General features: G+C 35.5%; 1 protein-coding gene across 7 annotated transcripts in view; it reads right to left on the bottom strand.

Moving 5' to 3' along the window:
- MYO16 (myosin XVI) overlaps positions 1-21,301 on the bottom strand; it is a 329,444-nt gene that overhangs the window by 86,025 nt on the left and 222,118 nt on the right. For all 7 annotated transcript variants that reach the window (XM_085552537.1, XM_085552506.1, XM_085552526.1 and 4 more), the window contains 4 exons: positions 16,613-16,765; positions 15,822-16,022; positions 4,485-4,560; positions 2,141-2,316 (listed from right to left, as the gene is read on the bottom strand). In XM_085552537.1, the coding sequence (XP_085408663.1) occupies positions 2,141-2,316; positions 4,485-4,560; positions 15,822-16,022; positions 16,613-16,765 (606 nt within the window). The remainder of the gene's footprint in view (positions 1-2,140; positions 2,317-4,484; positions 4,561-15,821; positions 16,023-16,612; positions 16,766-21,301) is intronic.

Below are 21,301 nucleotides of genomic sequence, written 5' to 3'. Positions count from 1 at the left end.
ATGGTCAGTGAAGCAAAGTGATCATGAAGAAGAGCTATGAAAAGTCAATGATAGTGACTTTAGTATGATAGTGATATCAAAAGTCTTTTGATAGTGTTGTGATTTTATGTGACTCAGCTAATACTACATGAACTGTGAAGTCCACTGACTGTTCCAAAGGAAACGAGGGGAAAACAGTATCATACATTAGGAAAAGATGACAGAAAAACATAGGGGCAAGAGTATTCAATTGCTGACGTCAGCAAAAGAGAGTTGTGAGAGTATTAATGAAAATATTTTGTCTTCTATGTGAAAAGGAAACACAGCCTTCACACATCAAGAGATACTCAAGAACCCTACTCCTACAAGTCCTTATGTGCTCCAGAATTATAACCAGCTTTTGGACTACCAGCTTTCATGTCTATTTCGGGATGGATTCACTGTTCTCTTAGTTCCTTCTACAAGTAGACTGGTAAGTTCAAAGAAGTAGCCTACTCTTACCTGTGACAACATGTTCCAAAACAACAAACAAGTCACCCATCAGACCTGAGAGGTCTAACATTGGGTAAGTATATGGCCATCGACAGGCAAATCTGTAATTATATAACCTAACAGGGAGGATGGCAGATGAGAAGCTGAAAGGACAAGGAAATCATGACAAACTCCTATGTGACATCTGGACCTTGATGTGACCTTCTCTTCCCTGGATATCGAGGAGTCTGGAATACTCACACACGGCAGCATGAAAACCTTCCATTTTGTATGTCTCATCAAATTATAACATATTATACAATTCAACAGATCTATCTGTCTCAGATTTCATCTATAAAAGGAATAACATTGATCATTCTTGTCTTAATGTCCCTCTTCCATCTTTTTTTCCTCTTTTCTTTTTTTTTTTCTTTTTTTTTTCTTTTTTTTTTTTTGTTTTGTTCTTTTTTGCCTTTTCCCTTGGGATAAAATCCAGTAAAAATACAGTAGTTACGATTTTCCAAAATGTAGTCATTTCAATTCTAAGCTGATGAAAATATGCCTGTTACACTGCATTTTCAATTACAATAACAACAAAAATTACATCATTTTAGCTTATCAAAGTGGATTTTCAAGGCTATGCAGGTGAAAGGAAGAAATCATGTGAGACTGGACAGTTATAGATGTGGACTTGATCCACAAATGAAATTAAGCACTTACCTACTTCCAGCTCCTTCATCACGTGTCTATTTTAAAAAAGCAGTAGTGTTGGCACTGGAACAGCTTAGATATATTATGCTCTCCTTGAGTCATCCAGAACAGCATACTAACTTGCTTAAATTAGGCCAACTTAGTATCTACAGACTAAATAGTGTACTGTCTTACTTCCATAGTTTATCTCAAAGCCTAACTTCAGGAAACCAAACCATCCTTGCCTCTGTGGGCAGATGAAGGATGAAGGTCTCAGACACCTTCCATTTAATACCCAATATTTTAAACTATTCTCACTGAATCTGGAAGATCTGACAATTATGTTTCCAAAAGGAATTGGAATACTTCATTTCGCTCTCAAGAGAGTAACTCCTGGTTAAAAGCTATTTTGGACTAGTGAAAAGCCTCAATTTCAGAGGTCCCAGATGTGTGGTGTTTCTCTCAGCTTCCTTAGGCTTCTAACTTGGACATGCCTTTCATGCTTCCTTCCATGTATGGGACTAGGATCTTTTTCAAAAGCTTAGGAAACTTCCTTTAGGAAGCAGTTACTATAGTAGAAAGGCACATAAATGCACTTTGTGATGCCTCAGCTGTTTGCTAAATATATCCATAACCAACACCAGTCACTTCAATTTATGTTTTTCCACTGAGATTACTGATAAGAACAGTAGAGAAGAATTATGGGCTATGAGCAAACTCCCATCGCTACTCTGTGGAAGTGCTTGCATAAAGCCCTCTAAAAGACACATGAGAGCAAGCTCCTTAATCCCGTGGTAGAATCAACTCTGTGCAGCTGTAAGCCAAAAATAAAGCTGCAGGATTGAAGAAGCCTAGCAAGGCAGCTGGTGCATTGAGGGAACTACTTCTCTTCTAGAAGGAGGAATTCCAAAGCTCTATCGAGAACTGAGTCTGCAAACAATGTGATTTCTCCTCACAGCTGATCTTTGTGCAAAACCACACAAGAGTCATAAATTCCTACCTTGCTGAGCTCCACGTATTTCTTTGTTTCTCCACTTGTACAGGCTACTGATGTCTTTTTATTCAATAGTGCTGCTTTACATCCTTTGAACTTAAGGGAATGATAGGGAGGAACAAGTGATCCGGTCTGTGTCAGTTTGGACTGGAACAATTGATTGATGACTACGTTTTCACTGGCTAGGAAAAAAAGAAGAAATTAATTCATGAAAATAAAAGAGAGTTTAAAAAGCATATACATAAAGGAAGGAAAAATCTGGTAACACACAGTTAAGAAAGTAAATGAAAAACAAATAGACATACCAAAAACTATTATTTTATGCATTGATTGATAGTTACCAAAAAGCACTCAATATATAAGAATGTTAGACTGACTACTAATATATCAATCTATTAAAGCAATGTAAGAGATAACGTGATGCACTATTTATCCAACAAGTAGCATTTCAAACCGATCAAGGTACTTGGCAGTCGTTAATTCTGGACAGCCATTGCACCAAAGAAAAACAATTATATAAATTATAATATAGGAATAAATTAAAAAAAAAAAAACACAAAAACAACAAAATAAGGTTCGGTGAAGGACAGAACAATAGCAAGCTAAGATCATGTTTCTTCGCGTCAAAATCACACTTTATATATATATATATATGTATATATATATATATATAAAAGAATGCCATACATATTTTTGATGTAGTGTGATAATTAACACAGATAAAATTACTTTCAAGAGATGTTTTTAAACTAAAACTGTGAATCTTAAGACAAATAGGGTACTTCATAATAACTCCAGTTAATGGATAAATGGAATAAAGGTCATTAAAAATGCCATTAAGTTTAGCATAACAAGTTAAAATCTTCAGTTTGCTATTTAATAACTGAGTAAAGATATATTTACTAGATGCTTAAATATAATAGATTTGTTTCTTCATTTCTGTGGAGACCATTATTGCTTATTTATTAGCATATAAATTATGAGAAAAATACTAAAGCACATACTTGAATAAATTTCTGTGGACATAGTCCATTTCTTAAATATGGACAAATGTAATAGGTAGCATTAGGAAAGGCATTAAAATTATGCCCTTCAAATCAAAACTGATAAAACCTACATTAATAATATCTCCTGGTTCATCTACAGGACGTGTATGTTCCACCTTCGTACATACACATGAAAAAGACTTCCATGTTAGCATATTGAAAGTTTTTTAGTTGAGTAAGGAAACTAAATTCATTGAAAAACAAAAGAAGAAAGCTCTTAAACTATACATCTATATAATTTATGAAATTGACACAAAATCAATGTCAATCAATATTTTTAAGTTGCAAAAGCCTAAGTCACTTAAAAAAGAAGGAATGTAGCCCTTAAGTCACTTAGATCCTTTTAAATATTCTGCCTTCAGAATTTTTCCATTAATTATATTTATTATTATTTGACTTGTTAATTATATATACTCACTCACTGCAAATCAAATATTTTATATGCAATCCAATTCTCCATTCCTCCCATTTAACAGCTGCATAGATTATTACACAAAATAGCAATGCTGACACAAAAAGAAATTGTTCGAGAGAATGGAGGAATGCTCTCTTGTAGAATACACTGGAAATTGAAGATAAAACTTCTTGTGCTATGTGGTAAATAATCATATCAATTCCAATAGTAAGAACAGGAATGTATTTTAAACTATAATCAATGGGATTATATTCAAGATTAATTCTTTAATTTCTTTTCTAATCCTTCATGCATACTGCTCGCCTTTAAAAAACATCAAATATTTTATCAGAGAGTTTAGTTTCACAGTAAAATTGCTAAAAAACAATACATGGTAAGCACGGCTGACTTGGAAGACAAATATTCCTTCCAAAAGATCTCTTATTTCTATTGCAAGAAATACAAATATGTAAGATATTAAGGGAAGACTGCACTAGTTGGAAGAAAGACAAATAACATCTTAGGGTGTATTGACATTTCCCTGAGGAAAATGTTTTGTTTTTCTTCACAGAAAGAGTAAATGAATTAGGTTTTTAATTATCCAGTTATGAATCATTAATTAATAAATGGAGATGCCTTATGATTAGGCATAATTATACAGTATGCCCATGGAAAGGTATTTAATTTTGTATTTCAATAGACATTTGTATCTACTCACTGGAAAACAAGAATGCCCAGATGCTGCTGCTTTAAAAACCAATCTGAAGTAGTGAAGATGAGGATGACTTTATTTCTTTTTTTTTCCTAAAAATAAAAATTTGTATGCACTATCCTAAAAAATGAAAATCAAAGTCCAGGTGTAACATCTTGATTTCTAATAACAATAGCAACCACAAAACTGTTTACTTACTTTTCATTACAAATATGAGATTTTGAGAAAGGGAATCTTTATTTTTTTCTACTGCACCAGCAATTTCGTAAGTAACCTATAACAAAATATTGTGACATCATTAGTAATGATCACCACACCTATTAGAAATATTACAGCAGTAGGAATGAAGCTGTGCGGTATTTTTTTTTCCACACAATAGTTAAAGACTGGCACCAGGTAATGTCTTTCAATCCTTTCTTAATAACAGTACTAACCAGAAGAACTGGTTGCCAAACATTGTGCGAGAAATTTCATCAGACTGACTCCAACAAACTTTCACATAGAAAACAGTAACATAAGCATTGCTTTCCCTGTTTGATAAGGGCATCAGTCCTAGCCCATCATGTTTTGTTCATGCCAATCACAGCAGACGTTCATGGAGTAATCTGAATTCCAGTTCACAATCACAACATGCTCTAGTCACTTATACTGCTTCTGGATGCAACTTCAGTCTATAGGTTATGTAAAAATTCCATTTACCCTTCTAACAGCTATGCACATAAGGACTTTGGAAGACATCACCTGACTGATGTCCTAATTTCTAGAACAGACTGTTGGAGTGTTCCTCCATCTGTCATCTGAATGCAGATAAAAGTATGTGGTTGGTACTCCAAAGTTAACAAAATCCAATGCTCCAGCCAGACTTCCTGAAGGTACATCTAAAATAATTAAGTATGTCCACGTCCCTGTTTTATTATTGAGCCTCCAAGTGCCTGTTTTAATACTGAGCCTACCTCAGCATTGAGATAGAAATGCAAACAAGCTTAAAATGCCAGTTAAAACCTTTACATCACTATTATCAGATTTTTTTGCCCTCATCTTTCCAAATTTAAACTTTTTTTGCTTAAAATATTGATATTTTACAACATAGAATGATTTAAATTATGGAGTGAAACAGAATTTTCATATCAATAATTTGTGATTGTGTTTCATATCTTGGCTAGTGGGGCAACCAATGCTAAATCAACTTTGAGCACAATTTTAAAAATCAACTGTGCTACCCAAGCTCTGTTTTGAAAACTAGATTAAATACAAATGATGGGATTTATCTCACCTTATGTGAGTATGGGTGAGTACAACTCAGGCACACATGACTTCTGTATATATGCAGGAAAAAGGTATAATATACTATGACTCATCTGCCCTATTTTTCAGTGGGATGCATTCCATCCTAGCAAGTGCTTATTCCCAACCACTATGAATGTAGATTAGATGGCCAGCCCTGATATGCACGTCTCCAGATGCAGCTGAGGGCACTTAGCTAAATGAAACTCAGAGTCTAATGGCTAAAATCCTTCAATACACCTAAATTCCAACAACAAGCCATGATGATGCCCAGCCTTTATCTGACTGGTCTGCAGAAGAAAGCAAGGAATGGACTTACTAGACTTACGTTCAGCACCAAGAGGGAGTTAAGTGTCTAAGTCAAACACTATCTTGAACAGAAAATGCTCTAGAACTAGTAAGTACCTTAGATAAGTACCTACTTCCATCTAGAATTGCAGTTGCTTAACTCGGCATTGTAGAAAGATGTCTACTGCCAACCAGAACTGGGTTGCCCACAACTCCTTCTTACAACCACTCTTTCCAAGTGAAAGAGTGAACCAACTTTTTGTCATTTATTCCTGTTGTTTTTCTTTATTTATTTATTTAATAAGGTCAACAATTGTGTTTACTAATATTATAGATGCTGCTCTTCAGAAAACAAGACAGAAACACCCAATTCAAAAGAGAGATCCAAGGCAACCTAGCTACAAAACTTAGAGCTTCTTCAACGCCTGCTACCTTACTAGCAACCAAAACGGCACACTTTGCCGTTTTGCTAAACCTACATAGTGGATTTCAGTACCTCTGCTGCATTTCCTTCTGCTGACTGAGGTGGGAACTTAATTTCATAGAACATAGAACAATCATAGAATCACCAAGGTTGGAAAAGACCTCCACGATCATCTAGTCCAACCATCCATCTACCACCAATACTTCCCCACAAAACCATGTCCCTTAGTACAACATCTAAATGTTTCTTGATCACTTACCACACAATGCAATTTTGTTAGCTCAAGAGGACAGGCTGTTTCACACAGAGAGAAACTGTTTCTCCACTTTATGTTGAGACCTGGCATAATACTAGTAACATCTCTAAAATTTTTCTGGATCATATTCTGTTAATTTAGAATTCTGTGCGGTATGTACACACAGCTTTAAATTAGGAAAGGCTTTCCTCCTCATCCTTCAAACTCTAACATCACCCTTATCCTGGGAGCTTGGTGTACTTATTCATGTCCCCTGAGGTTCAGGCTATGACAGTACCCTAAACCAGTACTTCCCATTTCTCAGATGAAAGCTCTCATCATTAGACTACCACACAAAGAATAAGCACAACTTCATAACTTTCTGAATGAAAGGGAAAAATTACTTATTTCTGAAAAACACCGAGTGTTTATTATGGGGATAGCAGAAGAACAGCAAGTTAATTCACATGGTTTAGAAACAAACACTGGCTTGCACAATAGTGGAATCAAAAGAGAATTTTAAAGTTAAACAGGAAAAAAAAAAACCAAAACTTATTGACAGTAGCATCACCAGGAGTAGGCAGATACTGTTGAGAACTTCTTAAAATAATTTGTTTTTCTTTACCTTGGGACCATGTTTTTACCTAAAATCTGTTCTAAATTTCTTATTGAATCTATGTCCCTTAGGTATTTGGGGAATTATTATCCCTGTATATCTAATAAAACTGTAAATTTATAATAAAGATAAGTAACACTAATCAGTTCATTAATTTCTTTTCCATTGGGTCATTTGACAATTATGTAATGCTGTCTTACTCATGAAAAAGATTATATGACTTATTATGTGTATAATCTGTTATACTTAGCAATTGTCAGATGATGTAATTAGTACGGCATCTACAATGGAAAAAGTATAACAATGGATTACATTAATTTCCACGACATATAATATTTTAACTGCATCTCATAAGAGCATACAACATAGTAAACTATTAGTGTAATTTAAGTACATTATTAAATGTTTTCAGTGTACTTAAACTAAATGTTCTATGATACTGGTCCTTAAAAGATAATTAACAGAACTTATTTGACAAATTCATAATGCCAGTTCCTAATTGAGCATCGTAGGCTTTGACTAAATTAGGAGAAGAGAATTACTATTGATGGGAAGAGTAGGTAAGTATAGCAGTGGGAGATAATACATTATGATTAAATGTCTACATTGAAATGGAGAAGGTTCAGTACTGGGAGCAGTATAATACATCACCAGCTTCCAGGACTATATTCATAAGACATCTCTCATAACATATAAAATGCATAAATGTTAACAGGATTCCCTTTCACAAAGACATTGCTAACTCTCTGAAACTCTTCCCATAGTAAACTGGTAAATTAACTCAATGCCTAAGGACATGAAAAGTGACTCAGTGAAATGGCACTCCAAAGTTCAGTATTTGTTAGTTCCACAAAGGAGAAAAAGAAGGCCTCTCTACAACACCTATTTTGTTAGTATTATCCTAGCCCCCCCAGAGTCAATAATCTACAGTCACTGTGACTAAAGCACCTGTATTTCCCTCACTTTTTCCAATTGGTTTTCTGAAGTAAACTTGGCCAAAACTCCACAGTAATTAGTGCTCAGGCCCAGCGCATAGCTATTTTGGGGAGAAAAATCCCAAACAAACGTTACATGATTCAGGTAGGAATTGTGCACTAGCTTACCTCATGGTTCTGGTATTATAAATCATATCCCTTATTCCCACTTCCATTTACTGTAACTGTTTGTTCTTTCTTGCTCTATACAATGAACATTTCAGAGTAAACTAAAGGTGATCAAAGGTAACAAGATATTCAGATAATATCTGAACCACTTGTTTTTATTATAAAGAGTGCACAGTTCAATGCTGTGTTTTGCTTCAGTAAAATATTAAAAAAAAAGAAAGGGATTGGATTTGCTTCCCTACTTAAGATCAGAAAGGAAGAGAGTTTAAATTAAGCATAATGGTAGTGGGGAGGTCAAAAAATCATTTAGTCCTGGACAGCCTCCCATGAGCTTCCCTCTGCTTGCTATGGAGCTCTGGCTCTGTAAGATGTATCTCATCTTTGGGTTAATACTTCTTGACAGACGTTTCCTCTCTGAGCGTCTGTTTCTAGAGCTCATTAATATTTTTGGCATCCCCAACACTCTGTGGAAAGGAGTTTCACTAGTTACTTGCTGTGGAAAAAAAGGAAAAGAACAAAAAAAAAAAAAAAAAAAAAGAGAGAGAGAGAGAGAGAGAAAAGGAAAAGAACAAAAAAAAAAGAGAGAGAGAGAGAGAAAAAAAAGAAACAAAAAAGGAAGAAAGAGAAGGGGAAGAAGAAGGGGAATGGGGTGGTGGAGGGGAGGGGAGGGGAGGGAAAATTCCTTCTGCTTGTTTCAGACCTGCTTTCTGGTCATTTAAATCAGTGTGCCTAGTTTTAATGTCATAAGAAAAAGCAGATAAGAATTAGAGATAAAAAACAACAGCCAGAAGACAGAAGGCTGATACACCAAATGTCCACGGAGAAATGCACAGCCCTTTTATTGTCTAACATACTCTCACCTCTTCACTTATTCAATTATCTTCATTCCACAGAACTTTATACCTTCTCTGAGAAATATGACTTCTGAGATGAAGCATCCCCAATTGTATCAGCATGATTCTGACAAGAGATTTTATTTAAGCTTACCGCATTTCCCAAAATTCTTTATTAATAGGGCCATCTTCACACATACTCTTTATTAATTTCTTCAATTATTTTTTGCTTTCATATCTTGTGCTAAGCCAAAAAGTATATATGGCTAATGGAAGATTTCAAAAGCTAAGAAAATGCTACCTAAATGTTACATTCATTTGGCTGCATCCATAATTAAAAGCGAAAATATTACAATTTTAATAATGAAATTCACAGTTTTTTATGAATCCTTATAAGAAGATGATCAGTTTATATAAATATTCTTGAGAATATGTTCACAGTTGGTTTCAGTGAACAGAAGGATCACCTGCGGTTGCTACTTTTCTGACAGCACTTAAATGCTAGTGATAGAATTTAAGAACTTGAACCTACTGTTTTTATTAGAGTTTCTGGGCCTCTCAGAACAAGTTTTGTTAAGCAATGAGTAAATACTTTTAAAACATTCCTTAAAGTCTTATTCTAATATTCAGATATAAATAGTAGAGTAAAAACAGAAGATATTTAGAAAGCAAAGGGGAAGGATTTTTTTAATTTTTTTTCATTAAGGTGAGCCTGTAAATGAGTGTCCAAACTCAAGCCTACTTAAGGAAAGAGAAAATGGAGGGAGGGAGGGGAGAAGGAGAGAGAAAGAAAGAAAGAGAGGAGAAAATATATAACTATCTTGTCTGTGTGAAAAAGCGAATCTTTGTCAAATAACCTTTATAGGCTTTGGTATAGCTTAGACGAGACTGATTTGATTGTTATGTCTGGGGATTCAGCCTGGGGAAAAAATAGAGAAAATGAAAGCATCCTTATTGATTAATCCATCTCCTTTTGTTTTTTGATTTAGAGGTTCAGTTTCAGAGTCTGCCTGGGATATATAAGACATTTCAGAGACAACTGCATTGGTGAAGGTGAGCTGACAGCTGAAAGGTATTTTTGAAATGTGCATTGCTGAGAAATGGCACAGACATTGATCTGCACTTAAAGGACATTATGTGCACTCCTTTATAGAGCAAAGAAGTTGGTCTTTTGTTCTGAACAATTTATTACGGTACTAAAAGTGAAAACAGTGGCAAGGAAACAGTGACAAGGGGTTTACCAGATTAGTTGATGCAAGCACAAATTTAAACTGCATAAGGCTTAAATCATGACACATTATTCAGATTACAAGAACAATGAAATTGCTCATTACCTCATACGATGGTATGTTAAAAATCACTGTAGGTAAAGCTGTGTCTCTTGGCATTGTGCTAAGATAATACATTTCTGTTTTCCTTATTAGCATATTGATTCTTCCCTTAAAATAATAGTAATAGTAGCAACCCCAATTTTGAGTTGCTAAGAAAAGTTCAGTAATGGAATGTTATTCTTCAAAAATTATGGCTATCAGTAAGGCTGAGATTTCAGAAGCGTATTCACATGAAGCTCTATATTACAGGAGAACCCACAGTGCAAATATTAATGTTATCAGGAAAAGTATCTAGAAATTCAGTATTACACATTTTCAGTAGTTTCAGCTGATGATTAAATGCATTGATCAATCGCACCCACAGAACACCTATTTCCTCCAGGCAGTCAGGGCCATTGAGAAGCAGCAGGGAATACCTACGTTTACACCAAGCAGCAGAAACAAAGCAATAACCTATACAAGCAGATTTTTTACAGAAGAGATCAGACTGCCAGTGTTCAGGGCAATGTGTGAAACAACTTTCAGATAAAGGCTTCCAGTAGAATTTTTTTTTAGCCTTATAAAACCTAAATCATTATTTTCTAACTGCTGCCTGAACTGAACAGATAAGCATTTGTCTTAGAGCACTTGGATACCAAGACATTAAATGGCTCTTAGAAGAGACTTGCAATACATCAAGGCATTGTAGGATTCTCTTCAGCTGCAAAATTAAAGCTAGGAGATAAAGTAAAATACTTGATGTTATCAAGCACTCTTATTCTCAGTAGCCTTTGCTAAGCATGTCATCACAGAGTTAACTACTGTATCTTAGTGCTCTTGTGGATAAAAGCAGATTCAGTGTTGTGCAGGCATAAGAGTAAAATTCAAGAGAAATGAGGAAAGATTTATTTGCTTCCTTACACAGGATGGTTCTGTCACATTTGTGTAATACAGTATTCTCTCTTGGCTTTCAGTGAAAAATCTCACATATTCACTGATCTCTTCTGTGTGCAGAAGCTTACTTCTGCATGTTGCTTTCCTTTTCTATTCTACTTTTTCCATTCCAAAGCAGTCAAGAGCATATGAAAAAAACAACTAAGGTCCCTCCGAATGGTATCATACAGAGAGATTTTCTTAAAACATTTTTCCCTAGAAAATCAAGCATGGATTCCAAATTCTTTGGTGTTGTTTTCCCTTACACATTACTCAGTCTCTTCCCCCATACTCCTCCCTGGATTCCTTTTGATTCCAGGCCTTTCCAGTCCATTATCTCTTCTTTTTTTAGTACTGCCTGTTCTGAAACAATATAAGGCTAATTAGGCTCAGAACAGTATAGTATCTGCAGTCCTTGGGAAAGCTACTGAGAATAAAGAAAAAGGGAACAGGTGATACTTCACAGTGTATAACAGTAATCAATCAAAAATATGTGATAGTGGAAAACAAAGAGAACTTTCCTATGACTATCCTGAGATAAAATGCTGAGATATCAACATGTCAGAGGACTTCAAGATTGCACAGACACATCTGTGTCAGTTATAACTTCCTCATAATATAAGGCTAGAGATACTGGTTTTGCTCACAAAAGGCTGTTGGTCATCTCAAATACAAAATGGAAGGTCACTTCAGTAAGGCAGCACTTTTAAAAGCTGCTTTTTCCAATATAACTGCACATGTGAATTGCTTAAATAGCTACTGTAATGGTAGATATCTGAGTTAATATGTGAGAACCCAGTTCTTTCTGGACTTAGAACTATATACATAACCTGTTGAAAAGGAGCCTACATCAGATCCAATTTGGAACATTAACTTTTTTTTTTTGCTACAGATGACACAGTTTCACATGACTGTGAACTACACAGCAGTTAAAAGTTTTCTTACCAAGGGAAATCAGGCTGCCTGCCTTCACCTTCTGTTGAACATTAAGCCTGCATTCAGTGTTACTTCCACAAACAGCAGCCTAGAGCCATCCCTCGAATACAAATGATTAAGACTAGAAGTGAAGAATTTCAACTACCTACCACATTTTACTGGTAAGTCTTTTTCTACCCTCTGGGTCTGATTCATCTTTCAGCTATACTCATGTAAATAATGAGAATCTTTACCATGCTAAAGGTGTTAAAAACAGAGAAAAATTGTTATAAGTGAGAATAAAATCAGCTCCCTCGTTGGTTGTGAATTTGGGGATTTTTGAAGGTAATGATACAGAGGAAGACTGCTTCGTACCAAACTCATTTAAACTCATTTAATTGCTATCAGACTACAAAAATGAGTACCAAAACATGTCAAACTGTACTGTCACTTCATATATGAAATTCTTATTTTTGAGTGCCAATAAAACTTGGTGTATTTAAAGTCAGATCTACTTACAAATTTCATTAAACATAAATCACAAATAACTTACATAAAATATGTACAACATGTATTAATAGTGCAATCTCAAAAATAGCAGTTTTAAAAACTTGATAGTTTAAAATTCAACTTAGGAAAATGTACTCATCAATAAATAAATACAGGAAAATAATTATTTAGTGGAACAGAGCTTTCATCAGATTTTATGTAAATTTCTATCATAAATCCCTGGAAATTTCAACCAATGATAGCTCAATAAGAATTCTGTGACATAAGTACAAGTGTCTTTAAAGATCTTGCTCAGTCACTATTAAAGTAGGGGCTGTTAAGCATTCTCACAAGAACTCTTCTCTTTTGGCTTGGACATGAGCATTTTAATGGCATATGGTTGCAAAGTACAACCTGACAGTCTGGCATAGTTCCTAGGCCAATGTAAACTGAAGGATCTCCACTGACTTCAAAAGAATGTGTGAATTTATATTACTTGGAGAGCCATCTATTTATTCATAATTTTAGATCAAATGTCATTACTATTATTAGAAAAGGTCAAACCAAGAGTCTATGTAATAAAAGAAAAAAATGTAAACAACCATGCAAGGATAAAACACACATTAATGAAAAGTGTACTCTGGACTACTCAAGGTTTTAACTTCAGAACCAGGCACCTGAAACTTCAATGTTAAAAAATGTTCCTATCCAGTCCTTCTTTATATAATAAGACAAACTTCTTTCATTTTTAAGAAATGCGCTCATTGATGCGATTGTGATATTAATACGGTTGCCTTGCTGCTGCTTTCTTATCTGTTTTCTGGTCTATGGAAGCTCTTTTAGAACTGCCTTGGCAAGTCTGGATAATCACAACACAACTTTGTGAAAATATATTTACCTAAGAACTACAGAACAGATTTGTAAAGGAATTCAGACATCTGGTACCCTCTGTCAGCTCTTTGCTTTAAGTGCTAATAAATTTCACAAAACATTCACTGCGCTGTTATCTAACTCTGTCCCAGTAGCAGAGGTATTCAAACCACTTACCTTCAGCAAATAATTTGGGCCTAAGTAGAAGGCCTCACGATGGAAGTAGAGCCTCCACAGAGCTATTCAGAGTATTTAGGTTAAGAATTTAAGTACTGCCCAAATACTCTTTATCCTTTCCATAATGACTGCAGTTATATCATTGGCTAGGAACAAATTTGCCTGCATCAGAACACTGCTGATGCCTAGTGAGAGCCACAAAATAGACCTTTCTATATGTGTTTCTATATATTGCTGCAAAAGACAAATCTAGTCAAAAAAGCCTGAGCATGCATAGCCCAATTTCTCATCTCTCTGGACAGCTCAGGAGACATGATGTTTCCTAGAGATATCACAGAGCCAGAAAGTCTTTTTTTGGAGGCAAGTCTTGAACTTATCTCCCAAAGAGTACCCACAGCCAATAGTCAGCTGAATGTTCAGTAGCATAAATCTGTTCCGCCGAAATACTTGTCACAGTAGAAAGTGTTATCCAGTGGAATACCTTTAGCAACACAGATGAGAGCTATTTTTCTTTTTTTCATCCTCTCAAGCACAAAGAGCTCCCTCCATCCAAACTGATATTTTAGCAGCATACTGGAAAATCTCCCAACATTTGCTACATGGAAAATCACATGAAGAAAAGGTTGCTCTAACAGCAGAAATACTGTTACACTTGGTTTTAGCATTGTAGTATGCATTAAAATCAAAAGACTTTATTATAATTGCGCTGTTTCTTGCTCACTGAAATCAACTCTTCTGTTAGGTAAAGAGAGGAACACCTAGGTGTCAGTTGTTTGTTTGAGCTGAAGCACATGCAGTGTGTGCATGTGGCTTCTGAAGTGATTACTTAAGAAGTCACACAGCACCACTGTGTCATGAAAAAGCCAGATTCTGCAGGATTTCCTGAGTTCTTGGGTTTTTAAAGTCACCTAATATGTAAAGTCATCAACCAATAGCAAGTACATTCATATTTATGAACAACACAGTGCATGTGATCACAATGTTGTGAATCCTACACACATCAGCTGAACACAGATTCTCAGCTTGGCAAGCAGAAAGCTTGTATGGGATTCCATCAGTGAGGAGACAGCTCATGGAATCTTAAGACCTGGAGAGTGTGGAAGGACACAGAACAGATGTCCGTTCAGATGTAAGGACTGATTCCTGCAACTTTCAGTTTACCTTCTCACTCAATTTAAGTGGAATTAAAAGTAAAATAAAACTGACAACCCCGATTTATTATGCCCCTGCCACGTTATTAGCTTATTTCAATTACTGTACTTAGAACAGAGAGAAGAGGCAGCACATCACACTAACTAGAGAAGGGCCATTCTGTCAGATCTAAGAAAAAAAATTACCATCCACTTAAACATATAACTATTTTGCTTGATTATGATCACAGGCCATTGTGGAGAGAATGTGAAAAGTAGAGAGTGTTGGAAAGAAAATGGTAAAAGGCCTATCTATCAAAACTGATTGTGCTTTTGCCATGAATGCTGAAAAACATTCATCTTGTTTCACAGACAGATTCAGTGACACAGCATGTTCTGAGATTTCAGTTTAAAAAAAAAATAGAGAGAGAAAGAGTTATTTTAGTTATGATTACCAACAAAAAATGCATTTTTATTTTTTTTTTTTTTTTTTTTCAGACCAGATTCATACTGGTATTGATGGTACCTATAAATACAGCACAGGATCTACAAAGAACCTACACTGTTCTGAAATAACTTCAGAAAGCAAAGTAAAATCCAACTAAAAGGGCATTAAACATTTATGCCAAGATATCACAATCTCCCCTCTTCCTCATAAGCAATGAAGACACAATTTAGGAGCTGGAATTACGCAGACACAATCCTGCTAAAAAAAAGCCTGCTCAACACCTACCTATCCTGTAACACTACTAGAAAACACCACAGGAGTGTTTAGCAATTCTATACACGCATTGCATTGATACTAAGCTGTCACCTGAAAATTCATCATTAGAAAGTGAATTGTAATTTACAATCAGATGTTGGACAGCCCTTGCAGAATTTACTCTTTTTCATGAACTGTGCATAACCAGTCATTCCAAGAACTTACCCTGCCAGCATAATGCATAACAGTGAAGGTAGAGCCCTGTTCCTTTGGTGCAAGGTTTCCATTTCCATCTTTTGTGGAGGAATACACTGTATTTGTGTCTGATGTATCCAGGTAAGACTGAATCCGCTTAGAAAGACTCTGTTCCACTGACCAATTAGATTGGCTTTCTTCATCTAGCATTGACAAAAAGCCTGATGGCTTCTGAAATGAAAAATAGACTTTTCTGTTTTCATGCAACAGAATTTGTTGCTTGTGAAATAAAACAGCTTGTAATTTGGCAGGAGAAACATGTAACACAACATCTTATAGCAAGAAAAGGAAAAAAAAAACCAATATGAATATTCTGTTAAGTCTCGAAAAGATAACTCTGCAATAAACATAGGGAATAATATTTCATTTGTCAAAAATGATAATCATTGCTGACTGTTTAGGAAACTCACTGGGCCATGCTCTTTTTCAGAAACAAGCTCCAGGCACCAAGAAAACTGCCAAACACACAGCAGAGACTGGTCAGTACTATAGTTGCATCCAGGACACAGCACAATACACAGACATTACATGTGAATTCGTGTGGGCAATGACTTTTTGTTGCATCTTCAACCCTTGACTCTTACAAAGCTGTTAGCCCTCAAGCTTTAAGAGCAGTTATAATGGCCCTCTCTGTGATTCCCTTAGGCCCACAACTTTCTCAACAGATTCATAAATCAGAAAATACAGTAAAGCACTGTATTAATTCAAGATGTGGAGTATGTATACAAATACAAATGATACAAAGTGAATATGAAGACTACCTGAAAAAAAAAATCCAAGGCTGCAGTATGGTTTCCAGGAGAATACACAGTTTCTATGGTAACTCCTTCTTGTACACATTCTGTTTGCTCTTGTAGGAAAAGCACTTCATTGATATACTGATGTATCTTCTCATTGGTCATATTGACACACAGCTATTGCAAAACAAAGAAAACATGAGGATTAGAAGTCTACTGGATAATTAACTGGTGTAGGGTTTACTGTGCATTTAATATCAAATCTGATGAAATGTCATTTCACAACATATTACCTCTCTGTAGACCACTGATTAGGAAGGCCCCAGGGAAATATACATTTTAACAGCTATTAGTATTAAATTGGGAATAAACATTTTTCTGTTTGCACAGATCATTGTGAATTCCTCATAAGAATCATCAAATACCACCCCTAACAAACAGTGCAAATTTATTCTAATTCCATTGATTGAAGCAGAACAACTTTAAGTATAAACTATTACGCTCAATATTCTGCTGCTCTATATATTCAGAAAGACTACACAGATGCAACGTGCTTTTTGAAAAAATATCTCCATATTTGCTTAAGATCCTGATTATGTACTTATTTTAGTATTAGCAAATATGTTGAAAACCTGCTTACACATAGCAGAGCACTGAAAGAGCTCACTGGGCTTTGTTCAAATAGGTCACTTAAAACATTGAGGAATACATTACTAGATTACTCTCTCTGTTTTATTGATATACTAAGGGAAAGTTGGCAAGAAGACAGTCTTCAATAGAGAAGTTCAAAGTCTCTGGAGATAAATATTATAAAAAAGCTCCCAAATATTTTCTTTGATTGCCTTTTAAAAGTCGTAGTAACACCTTTCTAAAATAAAGACTTTAACACAAATCTTGCTTCCAATTACAAACAGGTGAGGGTTGAATCAGCTTATTTTGGGACCTTTTCTACTTTATTCAAAGTTCATAATGTTCAAAGAACTTCAATAACTTTGTCGAATATATCTTAAACTATTTTATTTATATTAAAATGGAGATTCTAGTGGGAAATTCTAAAATCTCCTTCAATGGTGCATTAACTATCACTACAAAATTAAGAAAACAGAGACTCTTAGATGGTTGGAAAACACTTTATATGAGGAAAGATGCAAGGAACAACTGCACAAAGTTTCTTTCAGTGTTAAATCAGTCACATATTTGTTTTGGCCAGAAACTATACCTTCCATGAACAAACTATAAAAACAATTCCACCAGAAAGTCATGTTAAAAAAATAGGAAATATTTAGATCAAGCATAAGTTGCTTTAAAAAAGCTTAAAAAGCAGGTAAGGGAAAAGAAAATGAGAAAAGAATAATAGTTGCCTGAATTTTCCATCAATTCCTCATACTAGAATAGCCACCTTGCACCTGTTCTACAGTGAAGTAGGCTACTGTTAGTAACTATAAGAAGAAATAGAAGAAACACATTTTGTAACCGAATGCCCATTACTTATTGTCTTTACCAACACAGAGAAGTGCAGACAAAAGACAGCTTCAAAGAATACTACTGTTTTGCTTTTCTAAAAGCAGGATTTTTTTTTTGTCTTATTTTGTTACCAATGAAAGCATAAAGTTGATTTGTATTATTTAATTGATTACGGAAAGAAACAGCTTTTTAAATTTTATGTCAGGCAAATATATGCTTTGCCACTTGCTTTCCAAATTCAAATTCTAGTTCCAAAATCTTTTTAGAAGACTCTCAACATTATTTTAGAAAGTATATGTAACATTACAAGCTTGTACTTCACAGGGAATGTAAGGCTTTGACATGGCACATGCCATGTGTATCTATATTTGCAAGTGAGATCTTTAGAGAGCCATTTAATTTTACCATTAATTAACTTTACCCTAATAGAAGCTGACTAAATCCACATAAAGTTATAAACACTGCTCTATCTAGCAGTGGTTGTGAGCAGCAGTTCTGAAGAACAAGCACCAGGAGAGCAGCCAACGGCTGTTGAGAATCAAAACACTCTCAACATATCTTTCCCCATTTCAGTGTTTTATACATCCCACAGGAAAAAGATGATAAACTGAAGGCTTTAAATTAAACCCTTGAAACAGGTTGCTGTAACAATTAAAACAGCTGAAATGTAGAAATTTGATGAAAATAAACACGGCTACCTTTGCTAACTCATCTTCTTTTGGTCTGTCATATGATGTTTATAAAACAATGACATGTTTTCTGTCCAAATATATGAAAAAATGAGAAATTCACATGTACTTAATTTTCACCCATGCAAACATAGCAGTAATGACTTTTTACCTAAAATAAATGTGGCGGGAATACTTCTAAGCATTGTATGCTTGCTTAACTTTACAGTTGCTCAGCATTACCAATGATGCTTGTCATTAAATATGCTTAAACTACTCTTTGCTTGAATTTAATTGGCTCCATTGTATGTCTCTTCAGCAGAAACCTTCTGTTCTGCCTTCCTTTCTAATCCTAACTGACTGTCATGTGTAGGTGCAAAAAAAACCCCACATAATTTATGTGTCAGAATCTTCATTAGAAAGTACTTCTAAGATATTACATGAACATGAAAGAAAACAAAAGGGTCAAGTTCAAGTCTTTACACAAACTGAACCTGAAGTAGCATACAAATTGTACTATGTGAAAAAACAGAGTGCCATTTTGTAAAACTGATAGATTTTCACCACATTAGCTTGACCTCTCTCCCTTTATCACATTTGTCCGGTTAGTACTATGAAGCATACTCAAAATTAAAATTAAGGAAGAAAATTATACTCTGCTCCAAAGACAGAAAAGCACCCATCATTAACATTTTTGGGGTATTTTGGTTTGTTTTTGTTTCCTTGCTCATTTCTTTGAAGGAATCTTAACTTAAACATTCACACCACTTTTTCCCTCCCACTTCTGGTCAGCAGTACTGCTGTAATGGGATGTAATGGGGTGCTGCTGTGAAAAGGCAAGAAACCAGTTAAGAAAAGACCTTGGGCAGCATTTCACCTATCACAAATGGAATATGTCCGGGAGTCTAAATTTTTAGATAAAGGATTTTATTTTCAGCCTCGTGTCTACTGTTAAAGAAGGGAAAAAAAAAAAAAAAGAAAAAAAAAAAAAAAGAAAGAATATTTTAATGTTGGGTACACTGTGAGCACACTGAGGTAGCCAACTTTAAAAAAGACTAACACTGATTTTCCAGCGGCTTTCTGGAGCACCAGGCAGGTAACAGCATCCTGTCCAAATGAAACAAATGTGAGCAGAATGAAAAAAGTACAAAGAGGAACAGCACAGGGAACAAGGGTACAACATGACAAAAGCCACAAGGAGTGAAAGATTCTCAGAAAATGGGTCAGGGAATGAATTATAGCACAGGGTTGTCAGGTCCCTGAGGGTACTAATTCTTATGATCTCGCAGTTTCCTCTGGGCCCCTCCCTGTGTCCATGTCCTGTCCCTGCCCTAGAGGCCCCATGGCAGTGTCAGTTTCCAGATATGTCTCTCACTGCTCCTGATGGGACCCCAGCCCTGTCTTACTACTTGCTGCCTCGCTACTGGTGATGATCCCAGTTACTGAGCCTGGCTCTGCTCACTATGACCAGACCTTGTGTGATGGTACCCATTATGGTGGGCATGGCCAGTTTCCTGGTACCAACAGGGCAGCTGGCTCTCACTATTCTCAGATAGGGATATTAAAACCTTCCTGTGCATGGAGGCTAGCTGGACCACATTCTTATTCTTCGGGACAGGTAAAACCAAATAAGATTTTTTTTTCCACATAAAATTAGATATTGTAATGCATTTCAGATTGTCTGAATGCAGACAATTGCATACTGACCTCCCTGACTGAGACTGTAATGACCGCAGGAAAGTTAATTAATGTAACTTTTACCTATTCATGTCCATCTGTCTCTGTAACAGGCAACATAAACTGTCATTTAGATAGCCAGAAAAAGGCTAATGGATGAGGAAAAGTAATTTATTTTAAAAAATATTTCATTATGACTGCTTTGGCTAGAGAAGGTGACATGGCAAAATCAAATGAATTCTCAGCAAAGTGACTTAAAAATAATTTTAAAGACCTACTAAACCTAGTAAAAAATGCAGGCAAATAGCTGTGTTCTCTGAACACAGCTGGGCTGTACAAGCTCTTCTGCCTCACTGTAGTGACTCTGAAGTGAATTCTTGAGTGGAGAAGGCAACGCACTGTGCTCCAGGAGCCAGCTGACCACTGTGATAAGAAAAATACAGCACCGAGCTGCCACAGGAGACACATTTCTCTACTACCATACACACTTTAATAGGCATAGAGTTGCATAAGAGTCAAGAGACACTTGACTGTTTCAGTTCTGACTCAGATAAATCACACTTCCTATAGAAAGGAAGCTACACAGGAGGTAGCAAAAGACCATGCAAGAGCTAAATACCTTACTTAGCAAAAGTTAAATGTCTTTTCAGTTTATCAGTTGACTTAGTCAAGAGAGAGGAAACATTCTACTAGAGCCCCTTTTACTTAACTGCATGATTGGTTTTTTATATTCCACAACTACAGACCTTTATTACTCTGAATTTACACATGGGAAAGAAGTGCTACTCTTTCTACTTTGCCATCTGGTTCTTCTGATATAATAGACATAGAAAGAATTAGGGGAAAATGGTGCAGACAACTTCGTCCACCTTCTCTCTTGCTTACTGCTTATATTCATTTGCCA

Source organism: Coturnix japonica, chromosome 1, assembly GCF_054131305.1.
Source record: "Coturnix japonica strain WE chromosome 1, WE-NBRP24, whole genome shotgun sequence".
NCBI lineage: Eukaryota > Metazoa > Chordata > Aves > Galliformes > Phasianidae > Coturnix > Coturnix japonica.
This window is presented reverse-complemented; position numbering and strand designations above follow the sequence as displayed.